General features: G+C 50.8%; 1 protein-coding gene across 1 annotated transcript in view; it reads left to right on the top strand.

Annotated features, from left to right (window-relative positions):
- PSTPIP1 (proline-serine-threonine phosphatase interacting protein 1) overlaps nt 1–8,707 on the top strand; it is a gene marked incomplete at its 5' end in the record, with an annotated part of 12,625 nt that extends 3,918 nt beyond the window's left edge. Inside the window, 11 exons of the mRNA XM_010132239.1 lie at nt 684–718; nt 2,308–2,414; nt 2,913–2,975; nt 3,423–3,521; nt 3,717–3,762; nt 4,359–4,438; nt 5,985–6,083; nt 6,612–6,708; nt 7,013–7,094; nt 8,112–8,146; nt 8,658–8,707. Coding sequence (XP_010130541.1) covers nt 684–718; nt 2,308–2,414; nt 2,913–2,975; nt 3,423–3,521; nt 3,717–3,762; nt 4,359–4,438; nt 5,985–6,083; nt 6,612–6,708; nt 7,013–7,094; nt 8,112–8,146; nt 8,658–8,707 — 793 coding nt within the window. The remainder of the gene's footprint in view (nt 1–683; nt 719–2,307; nt 2,415–2,912; nt 2,976–3,422; nt 3,522–3,716; nt 3,763–4,358; nt 4,439–5,984; nt 6,084–6,611; nt 6,709–7,012; nt 7,095–8,111; nt 8,147–8,657) is intronic.
- Nucleotides 8,708–11,710: the final 3,003 nt, after the last annotated feature.

Genomic DNA, 11,710 nt, shown 5'->3' with positions numbered 1-11,710 from the left:
GAGGTTTGGACTGGCGGTTTAGCAGAGGGATGGAGATCATGAGACCCTGGGTTTGCTCCTGACTGTTTGTGTGGCCAGAGGGAAGTACAGGTACTTCCTTAACTCAAAGCAAATCTTCAAAGCCCAGCACGTTACCACCCTGCAGCGATGCTGTGGCAGCTGCGGCTGGCTCCATGAGTGGGTCTCCATTTCCCTGGTGACCCTTGTTACCTTCTGCTTTGTTTCTATACTTCACACCTGCCCACTCTGATATTTTCTGGTCTTTTATTTACAATTCTATATTGAGGTGTCACATAACATATTTCTGAAATCTTTATTGTACAATATTAATAGGGAGAAAAGTTGCCTCCATTTCTGACCGCTGGCCAATGCACGGTGTAGAAGATGATCATGTATCCCAAACGATAATTTTAGGAGATTGCCTGAAACATTTGTCATAAACCTCAGAATTCCTAGTAGCATCCAATGTTCAGAAAGATGTGAAGGAGATCTCAGACCAAGTGAGCTGTTATACTTGCTGAGAAGGAAAAAGCTGGAGGTCTAAAGAGGGTGAATAAACCTGCTTCGAGCCACTTTGGCCAGTGTTGAAAGAGGGGCTTGCTGATGGGTTTGGAAGAGCTGCTCTGCTGATCTTTCCCGCTCCACTTTCCCACTCTTCTTAATGCTCTGCGCGTGTTTTTCAGCACTTTGAAGAGATCCCTGGATGTTTTCAAGCAACGTAAGTAATTCTTCTTCTTTGTGTTTGGTAGCCCCAAAGCCTGCAGGGAACTGCTTGGAAAGGAAACAAACCTCCAGAACAGTGTGATGCGGGGGTCAGGCATAGGCTGTCCTCCTGGCCCAACTCAGTTCAGTGTGCTGGGCTTGGGATGGAGTGCTGCAGGGCACGGGTGGGAGAGGGGACCTACAGGGTGTCCTTTTGGGCATCTCTTGGGCTTTCAGGGCTGGCTGCAGCTCGGAGGTTGTGCTTGTGTTGTACATCAGAAGCTGTGCATGGGAAGCTCATCTGGAGTGTGTTGGACTGGCTCGCCTTGCCCTCTTCACACACATACACAGTAATTTCCACCTCCAATCCTGGCGTCAGGTTTGGCCCCTCACTCCCAGAAGGACATTGAGGGGCTGGAGCGTGTCCAGAGAAGGGCAACGGAGCTGGAGCAGGGTCTGGAGCACAATGTGCTGAGGAGCAGCTGAGGGACCTGGGGGGGTTGAGCCTGGAGCAAAGGAGGCTCCGGGGAGACCTTCTGGCTCTCCACAACAACCTGAAATTCAGGAGGTTGGAGCGAGGTTGGGGTCGGTCTCTTCTCCCCAGGAACAAGCAACAGGACGAGAGGAACCGGCCTCTGGTTGCCCCAGGGGAGGTTGAGGTTGTCCCTGAGGAGCCATTTGTGTCCCGTTGGGGTTGTGCAGGCGTGTTGCAGGCTGCCCAGGGCAGTGGTGGAGTCCCCATCCCTGGAGGGGTTTCCCAGCCGTGTGGAGGTGCTGCTGAGGGACAGGGGTCAGGGGGGACCTGGCAGCGCTGGGGAGCTGGTAGACTCAATGATCTGAAGGGCGTTTTCCAGTCTAAACAATGCTGTGATTCTAACTGGAGCATCTAAGAGAAGATGCTTTGTCCACCTTACCTTGTCCCTTCATTTCAGTGTGTCGCGGCCTGCCGGGTGCAGGCAGGCAGCGCCCGTACCATGAGGGCTAGCACTCTGCTGCTGATCCTCTGCTCTAGCCAGGTTTGTCTGTTGTCCTGTCCTGTGCTGAGCCCCCAATGAGGCTCTGCCCTCACAGCAGCTGACTATGAATGGCTGTGAGTTTGAAACAGCTCTGGGGGTTGAATCATGAGCTAGACTTGGGCTTAGCATCCTCATGGGCTTGCTGGTGTGGTGTTCTGCGCTGTGGCTGCTTCCATTCAGCATGATGAGCCTGAGGTTTTTTTAGCATTATTTTTTCTGTGCCTCAAGTTGGTTGTCTGGCAGCCTGGGACAACACTTTCTTCAGACAGCTGCTTCAGAACGTGACGTGTTGAAACGTGCCTGAATTCATCTGGATGAGGGGGAGGTGTGACTGTGCTTGATATGAGTGACTTCTCTTGATATAATTTTTCTTATGCTGAAGGGCAGGACTGATTCTTACGCAGCAAGTGCTGCATGGGGGTTGCTTCAAAAGTGATGCTACTCTGACATGTTTCTGCAAGGGGATGTATAATGTGGGGTCCGTTTGGTGTATAACTGGGTCAGTTTGTGTCAGCTACAACAGCGGACTTGAGCAACAGAGTCTTTTTAGGACTATATATATATATATAAACTTTTTTTTGCTTTGCAGAGATAGACAACGTAGGACAAGGTCACATCCAGTTGGCGCAAACCCTCCGGGAGGAAGCAAAGAAAATGGAGGACTTCAGGGAAAAGCAAAAACTGCATCGGAAAAAGGTCAGGCGCCGCAGGAGCGCGCACCCTTGCCGCAGGGTGCTGATCCTGCCCAGGCTGCTCCCTGCCCATGTCTGCTGCTGTGCCCCAGCCCTCTCCATGCCCTCCAGTGCCTGCTGCTGCTGGGAAGTCCTGAGCTTCTTCCTATGTGTTGCAGCCGTGTTGGTGAACTGCGCAGAAGATGTGGTGTATTAAGGCTTGAGATTCCTTTGTCTGGAAAATGAGGGAAAACTCCTAGAACAAAGGGCAGAGGGGAGTGGGCTTCCCAAATTTGCCACACCCGGTGGAGATAATACAGTCCTGTGTAGACCTCATCTGCATATATAATGAAGGCTTAGATAGAAGCATAAATGATGGGTTTTGTGAACACGTTTTTGGTGGATGGAGGTCCTTAAACCTATTTCAGTCTGGTCCGTGCCTCTCCTTTTCCTAAGCCTCATAGTCCACCCTGGAGCTTCAGTGGTCAGTGATGTGCTTACTCCACCTCTGTTGTCTTCACAGATAGAGCTGATAATGGAGGCCATCCACAAAAACAGGAATTTGCAGTACAAGAAGACCATGGAGGTAAAGCAGTCATGCTGCTGTTTCTTGTCATATGGGTTAACGCTGCTCGCACAAGCATGCAGGGTGCTGGGGCGGACTTAAATGTGAAGGTCCTCCTCCTCTGCTGCAACCCTGCGTTGTGTCTGTGTAAGTGGTGGGCAGGCTGTGTTCAGAAAAACCAAGAATAGCCTGGGGACACAGCTCCTAGTAGCCTTGGAGGGTTGGGTATGACCTATTTAGATTGCCACGAGCTTTTCATCCCAAATGAAGAGCAGCTTGTCTCCTGAGCTTGGTTTTGACCAAGCAGTAGGGCATCTGGAACCCTGCGTGCCATCCCCTGCTCCACTGGCAGCCTGTGCTCGCCTCTGCACTTGTAGGCTGTGCTGTCCTCCAAAGCCTCCTGCGTGGGCTGTATCTGCATCTCGTTGCTTGCTGACACGCTCCTGCCCTGTTTGATGGCTCTCCTAGGCCAAGCGACTCTATGAGCAGCGCTGCAGGGATAAGGATGAGGCGGAACAAGCTGTGCACCGCAACGCGAACCTGGTGACGCAGAAGCAGCAGGAGAAGGTACGGAGAGGCAGATGGTCATGGGAGAGGGGGTGTTTCTTCTGCAGCTCTCCTGCCCCATGGTTCTTCTCCCAGTTCTGGGGTTTGGGGTGAGATGAGAGGACTGGTGATGTTCCGTGGTCAGGCTGTGGCGCTGTCAGGGCTCTCCTGCACCAGGGCTCTCCTCTACCACTCTTCTCTTCCCCATTTTTGCAGCTGTTCCTGAAACTGGCTCAGACAAAATCGGCTCTGGAGGACTCTGGTGAGTGTGGAAATGGCCGTGTGTGAAGAGCGAGGGGAGCACTGCCTGGGGCAGGGGGTTGTGAGTGTCAGTCTCTTCTCCCCAGGAACAAGCGACAGGACAAGAGGACATGGCCTCAAGTTGTCCCAGGGGAGGTTGATGTTGTCCCTGGGGAGCCATTTCTGTCCCGTTGGGGTTGTGCAGGCATGTCACAGGCTGCCCAGGGCAGTGGTGGAGTCCCCATCCCTGGAGGGGTTTCCCAGCCGTGTGGAGGTGCTGCTGAGGGACAGGGGACAGTGGGCACCTCACAGTACTGGGGGAATGGGGGGACTCAATGATCTTAAAGTCCTTGTGCAACCTAAATGATGTGATGATTCTGTGATTTTGTGAAGCCATGGCATGTCTCCTGGGCAAGCTGCAGCTCTTGGGTCAGGCATGGCTCTTTAGAAACATATGCCCAAGATACTGGAGGTTGGCACCTGTCCTGGAGAAGCTTGCTCAGACATCACTGCTGCTTTCTTCTGACATCTCAGCCATTTCAGACTTCACATACTGCCTTCTAGTGAAGACATTTTTTTAATCGATGTTATCAGATGACAGTGTGATTACTCTCACAGACAGGAGCTACCAGCAGAACGTCACCATACTGGAGAAGATCTGTGAAGAATGGCAGAAAGAACACATCAAAGCTTGTGAGGTAAATGCCCCAAAACACCTTCACCTAGCAGGGTGGTCCTATGGATGTCCATCCCTTTGCTGTGGGGGTCAAGGACCATGCAGATTTGCCTTCTTTGCATTCCGCTGGCAGGTGTTGCAGATAACCCTGTGTGTGTCTCACACCTGGATTCTGGATTCAAGGTCCCACTGCTTTGAGGTTTCCACTCTGCTTTTTTTTTCCTTATTTTTTTTCCCCACCACCTTTCAAAATTCACAGATTCAATGACTAAGTAGTGTCATTTTTGTCCATTACCTGCTTGCACATTTGGTGTGGTCATCACCTTGAACAGTCATGGTCATGGTCACCTCTGCACACCTGGTGACTTGAGGCCAGTAGGTACTGTAACTGCGACACCATCCAGCAGAGTCTGAAGCTCTGAAAGGCTTTAAATGACTTTGCAGCAGAGGCTGGTGGCAGGCTGGGCATGCGGGCTGGGTGAAGCCATCCTCATGGACCAGGAGCCCTTGGCCTTGTGTCTCACAGACCATGCAGTAGTGTGGGGACCACTCCAAGGGGTTTCAGCCTAAAGGAGACTGTCTCACAGTGAAGTGGTCTAGCAAGGGTTTCTAGTACATGCTGAGGAGGTCCAGAGCCATGGCAAGAGGACCGCACAGCTGCTCAGTTGCTGACCTGTGCCTTGCAGCTGCCTGTGAACTGTGACTGAGGGATGGACAGGGACTGCAGAGATCCAGATTTTATCACAGGTCTGCTGCAGCCTTGCAAACAGCCTTCCCATTCCCAGCTCTGCCCATCCCTTCCCAAACTACTTCTCATCAGGCCTCTATTTTACTTTTTCTTTCTGAAGTGGAATTTGCTGTCTCTTCGTGTGGCGTGTGTCGGTGTCTCGGTGCCAGCGTGCTTTTGGTTTCTGTGATCTCCAGTAACCTCTCTGATGGTGGGGCGTAGGAAGCAGTAGTTTCTGTTCCACAGATGGATCATGTGGAGGTTTTCCCTCAGTCATAACGGGTAACAAGTGCATACGTACACTTGGGATGCAAGGTTGTCTCTCATGGTAACGCGTAAAGGCACGTGAAATTGAGGTATACCAGGCAGCAGATTTCAAAAGACTTGGGTTTAAACCTGCTTGGAAAAGGGGTGGACAGGAAAGAGGGAGAATACCAACCACGCAGTGCTCCTCTGTGTTCGTATATCCCCAGCGCTTTTGATCACTCCATACCCGTGGGAAGGAAGTGAGCTGGGACTGCACCACCTAGGGGACACGCACAGCATTTAGGAAGCTGGCTTATCTCCCCAGAGGAAACAGTGTACCGGCTGACCCCTGCCACACTGGTCCTACAGACTTTCCTCAATGGAACACTCATCTTTGAACCACCTGATTGTGCAGAGGGCTGATAAACTGGTGGTCTCGTGGTTTCCATGCTTCCTACAGGAGACCACTACCACCTGCTCCTCGCTGAGGACAGTTGTCTTTGTAGTGGCACTTGGGGATGAGAAGCAATCAGGATTAAAGAAGATTTGATCTTGTTTAAAAGGTTATAGGGCCATTTTGTCTGTATCATTTCAGTTTTTTGAGACTCAGGAGTGCGAGCGAATCAACTACTTCCGCAATGCCCTCTGGCTTCACGTCAACCAGCTCTCCCAGGACTGCGTCCAGAATGATGAGGTACATCAAATGAAGGTCTACCCATACCCTCGTTTTTTGGTTTGGAAAGCAGAGTCCAGTTCGCTTTCCTTTGCACTGAGCTGTGTTATGTCCGAGTTGGGCTGTGGCCTGTGATTGGCCACCAGACACCAGCATTCGTGTCCAGGAAGAAGGTTTTGGCCAGAGCTCTTGCAGGTGATGCTTCCTCTGGGATTCCCACTTTTTTTGAGAACAGTGAGCCCCTGGCCCAGGCTGCCCTGAGAGGTGGGAGCAGGCCCATCGCTGGCCCCATGGCAGGTCAGGTTGGCCCCTGGGGCTCTGAGCCCCCTGCTCTGGGTGCAGATGTCCCTGCTCGCTGCAGGGGGGTTGGATGAGCTTGGAAGGTCCCTTCCAACCCAAACCAGTCTGCAATTCTGTGATTCCCCTGCCACTGAAGCTTGTGTCCTGGGTGAGGGCTGTGTTTTCATCCCATGTGCAACAGACCATTGGAAAAAACTGTCTGGTTTATTGGCCTGATGTATAGAAATGCTTTTTTCCCCCCTTTTGCAGAAATATGAGGAAATACGCAAGAGTTTGGAGAAGTGCAGCATTGAGAAGGATGTTGATTTTTTTGTAAATTTACGCAGAACTGGAAGTTCGGCTCCAGGTGAGAGCTCAGTACAATCTCACAAACTAGTGCTGACTTCCTCATGCTCCTCATGGAGTTGCTGCTCTGATCAGCATCATTTGGATGCAAAACCTGTTGATTTTGCCACATCCCTCCTTTGATTTACTGGCATGCAGCACCAGTCTCTGCCAGTCCCTGAAGATAATCTCCCCTTTCTGTAGCTTTTAATTTCCTGATCAGGCATTTTACCAGAGCGGGGAAAGCCTTAGCTGCTGCATGTTGGTGTGACAGGTAGTATACGGCTATAAAAGGTCTGTACTTTACTATTGTTAACTTTTCCTAGCTCCTGTTGTGTATGAAAACTACTATAATACACAGAAAAATGCATCTGCTGTGAGAAGTCCGGCTCCTGTGCCTATATCGAGGTAAGCGTCATAACATGTGCCACTGCATTTGCTGTTGCAAATGATGCTCTCCACTCCCCAAGAAAACACCGTATTTTGTTTCTTTCAGTCCACTGGAGGCTTAGCTTCGGAGTATTAGAGGAAAATATTTCCTGTGCTATGTAGTCCGTTGCTTTTCAGAGCAGGAGTTAGGTCAATAAGCTGTTCAAGGACCCCCTCAAGTCCAGTCAGAGGTTTTTGCTCTCCCTTTTGGGGACATTTCTCTCTAACCCTTACTCTGAAAGCGCTTGTGGTGAGGGTCTGCTCATTTTTTCTTGTACTAACCCTATTCCAGAAGTCCTCTGCGTGGAGGTGAGGGGCTGTGCTGCTCAGACAGCAGAAAAGCAAGGCAGCCTGGGAAATACTGAATTTCCTGTCTTGCTCTCTCTGGAAACTATCTGTGCAACCTTCTAGAGCAGCCTTTAATGCCAGGATGAAGCTCTCTGGGCTTCCCTGCGTGGTTATCCATGTGGTCTGTCTGTCTGAGGAGAGATGGGTCAGTTAAAAGCATGTGTGTGCAGAGGGACGAACAGCCAAGCCGAATTCACTCCCCCAGGACAGAAGCTGGGGCAGGGACAAGAATGGAGGATGTTTCTGCCGGGGGAAGATGAGGATTCAGGGCTAAAGACTGTTGCTAAAGATGAGTGTGCCACCTTGGCTGTCACATTGGGAGAGGAGTCATGCATAATTATAGCTTCCTGATGTCTCACTCTGGGCAGAGGTGTGCCCAAGGCTCGCTTGTGAGTGTTTCCCCAGCTCAGTGCTTTTTGGTTAGTTTTTCCTCTCCCACACCATAACAGCTTCAATTCCTATCTCTGCCAAGCAGGCTGTCAGTGGTGAGCCCACCGTGACATGCCTTGGTGATCTCCATAAAGCCCAGGCTGGCCAAACCTCCCGCCCTCCCACCAGCTCTGGGAGGACGCCTGGGGAGTGCAGACCCAGGGCAACAGGAGTCCCATAGCCACGCAGATCCTCAGCTCTGTGTTTCCTTCTGTGCAGGAGGGGACCTCTGCCCACCCCGACCAGCGCGCCAGGTGAGTTACTTGCTTTATGGGACCTCTGGCCCCACAGAGGAACTCTCTGCCTTTGCTCTTCTCCATCTGATCATAGCTTTACCTCTCTAAAGGGATTGCTGTAGGTGGAGCTGCTGCTCCAAGTGCAGTCCCCACTGAAAGAAACTGGGAAGTTGGGCACTGACTTTGGAGGCAAGGTTTCACCCAGGAAAAGTTCTGAATCAAAGCCCTGCATTAAGCATTTCGGAAGCTTAAGGATGCCTGAACTTGGGATCCTGACAGTCTCTGCTTCAACAGCATGGGTTTTATCACTACCAGTGCCTCTTCAGTGGTGGGATACTGCAGAGGGACTCGGTAAAATGAGGTCCTGCTTTGGCTGGGCAAACCAAGTCATCTCTCTGAGCCTCGTTCACCCTTGCCTCCCATCCCTTCAACATGGGAGGATAGTGTGTGGCCTTTCCATCCTGTGAGAAGTCTGGTAATGAGCGCTTCTCAGGAGCAGACCTTATTCTTTTTGTGCTGTCTGTTTCAGGTGAGCCGGATTATGCCACAGTTGATGGCTACAGCTTGGTACATCACTAATAGCCACAGTAAGTACTCACATTTGGTGAAGAAAGGATTTAGTATGAGATGCAGCTACACAGGGGAGGGGTGGTGGAGAAAGACCATTGGTTAAGGGGTGACACTCTGAGGTGACCCACTGGAAGCGATGATCATGTCAGCGCTCCCATCGCTTCTCTGAGCTGGAGCTGTGGTTTAGATGCTGTCGATCCTGTTCTGTAGGTCCTGCAGGCAGAAGACACTGTTGTCCTGGCCAGCATGGCAGAGATCGTGTTTCCAGTTATTCCCAGCCACACTGAGCTGAAGTGCTTCTCCGTTTTAAGAAAGTATTTGAGGACTCTGATAATTATTAGTACATTCAGAAAGTGCCTTCTAAAAATCTGTGCCTTTGATCAGCAAACTCCTTGGAAGGATAATCCCATCTTCACACTCAGGGGAAGAAAAGCAACATAAGCCATGGACGCAGAGACAGGGGCGATCTATCTCTGAAGAGGTTTTTGATTTGAAGTTCTTCTGAAGTGCAGCGATCTGGGAGAGGCTGGAGCTTCCCGCTCGCCAGATAATTAAGAAGTCCTGTGTGCTGAGGAGAGCACTGCGTGATGCTTCGCGCACACCACCCCTTTGCCTGTTTCTCTAGTCTTTCATTAATGCTGATTAAACTTGTACTTTAGGTTTAATTCACTCCTCTCTCTCAGGGACCATACTTGGAGGAGCACCGATAAGTTTGGCTTAGCTGTAGGTGTGCTCCGGGTGTAAGTGTGGACTCTGGAAGCTGATTGGCGCCGTGCCTGGTGCAGCAGTCCCTAGTGGGAGGCTGTGCTGCCACAGACGTGCTGGGAAGTGCTGCGCCCTGCACTGTTGATGAGGGGCTTGCCGTTTTCCAGGTTCATGGTGTAGCTCGTCTCTGGCAGGCTTTGGAGATCCTCATTTCATTAACTTCTGGGAATCCCTAAACTTCCTCTGTCATGTAAGGTAGCAGTTTAACTTTTTCCTGCCAGAGCTCGAAAGGTTTGCACTGAAACAGTCTCCCCAGAGCCCGACGGACTTTCCTGAGGCAGTTTTGCAGAGCCAGAAAACAACAGAAGTTTATTAAAGTGACAGAACAGATTGGGAATCGGCATTGATCGATGCACTATTAGCTGCAATAGCACTAACAACTAAAAGAAACTCTCCCGGATATTTTCATTGCTGGTGAAGTTGCAGTTCTTACCTAGAAGGCATCCCTGTCCGGGGTGGAGGAAGAGGAGTACAACCTGTCTACTGGCCCTGTGAAGTCTTCAGTCTTTTCCCCCAGCCAGGTATTGCCCCTCCTGGCTTTTTACACCCCAGCTCTGTGTGTCTCTGCCTCTTGGGTGACGGGTTGGGTGGAGAATTGAGTGACACAGTCACGTATGTTTAGCATGTAGTGCTTTGAGCTCATTAGCATATTTTAATATTCATTTTGCAGTTCATTAGGCCAAGGTCTCTGCTTAGACACTGAGACCTTCAAAATCAGTGTCAGAGCTGCTTAGTTTGAGCAGTAACAGGACTGCCTCACCTTGACGAGACCTCCTCCTTCAGCCATTTGTGGGCGCCAGCTCAAGGCGTCTCCACCACTAGAGACAGGAATCCCCTGCTCCCCTCTTGTGTAGAGTTCCCACGGACTTGGTGTGACTGTGCACCGCTGGAAACCGACTCAGCTGCTAACGTTGGCCTGGAGCCATGAAACTTGCTTTCTGACCAGGGCTCCTCGAAGTTTGTGCCCTTTTTGTTGCTGTATGTATGGTTATGGCTTTCGTTTGGCAGCTCACATGCCTCAGGGCTGCCAGTCTCTCTTGAAGTCCCTGTGTGCAGCGTTGGGTGCCTCAAGACACTGGACACAGGGACACAGAACATGGGGATCAACACACAATTTAACTGTCTAAACCTGGTGTCAGCCAGGTGACTACCTTTGGAACGAGTTGTATGGTGTTCTTGAAGCTGAATCTGCATGACTTCGGGGTGTGCCTAAGCCCGTCCGTCAGTCGCGGGGCTTTCACTGTGTTTTGTTGTGCGGAGAAGATCACTGTGAGCTTTAGCTTCTGTTCTGCTGCATTATAATGAAACGTGCAAAGCGCGCATGTGTCGAAGAACCAGTTGTCCTATTTTATTTCTGAAAGACCAAGTGCACAGATATTCTTCTCAAGAAGCCTGCTGTAGTTTTAGTTCTTTAAATACATATTGTAAAAATAAGTTTTGAGACTGGTGTGCTAGATTTTTTTTTTAAAAAAGGTTGTCACATTCACTTTCTGTTGGGGCTGCAACACCTTCAAATGACCCTAAGATGTTTAGGTTAGATGTTTGCCGCTCCTGGAAGGAAGCCTGCGGAACATATCCTCGCTCAGCCTCTTTCTGAGTACTTGCTCAGTACCTTGTGGGAGAGAACACCCCACAGAAGGCTGAAATGAGAACGAGATCTTGTGATCAGCCGTGAACGTCAGACCACAGGAGGGCTGTTTCCCCTGGGAGAGGATCTGCTCCCCAATACATTGCATAGTTTTTTTATTGGGATATTTCAGCTGACTGAGAGTGACAGATGGCGTTAGGCTTTTCTGGATGTGGAGATCCCCAGTGAGGCTGAATCTTGGCTTGCAGAGTCTCTAAATACAGAGAAACAATCCCAAGATAGAGGTACTGGTTCTGGATACACCGACTGTTTGAACAGACCTAAAGCCAAGCAAAGCCTGGCTTGGAGGAGGAGTATCCACACACGAAGCTACGGGGAAGCCAGTCTGTGTGCCCACAGACTTTGGCCCACATGCCTTTTTCTCTTCAGCTGCCTCCTTTGCTGGGTGGTCCCCAAGCAGTGCAGAAGGCTTTGGCCTCCTCCCAGGCCCCTGTAGTGAGGCTGGGCTTCCTCACAGGTGTCTATAGAAGGGTCTGGCCTGCTCCCAGACCCCTATAGAACTGCCTACTCTCCCTACAGATCCTGATAACCAGCTGCGCAGCTCCTGCCTTCCATCCCCAGGGAGCCCCCCCAGGGACAGAGAGACAATAAATGCTGTA

Source organism: Buceros rhinoceros, unplaced genomic scaffold (assembly GCF_000710305.1).
Source record: "Buceros rhinoceros silvestris isolate BGI_N320 unplaced genomic scaffold, ASM71030v1 scaffold38002, whole genome shotgun sequence".
Lineage (NCBI taxonomy): Eukaryota > Metazoa > Chordata > Aves > Bucerotiformes > Bucerotidae > Buceros > Buceros rhinoceros.
Note: the sequence above shows the minus strand (reverse complement) of the source record. Positions and strands in the feature narration are given on the sequence as shown.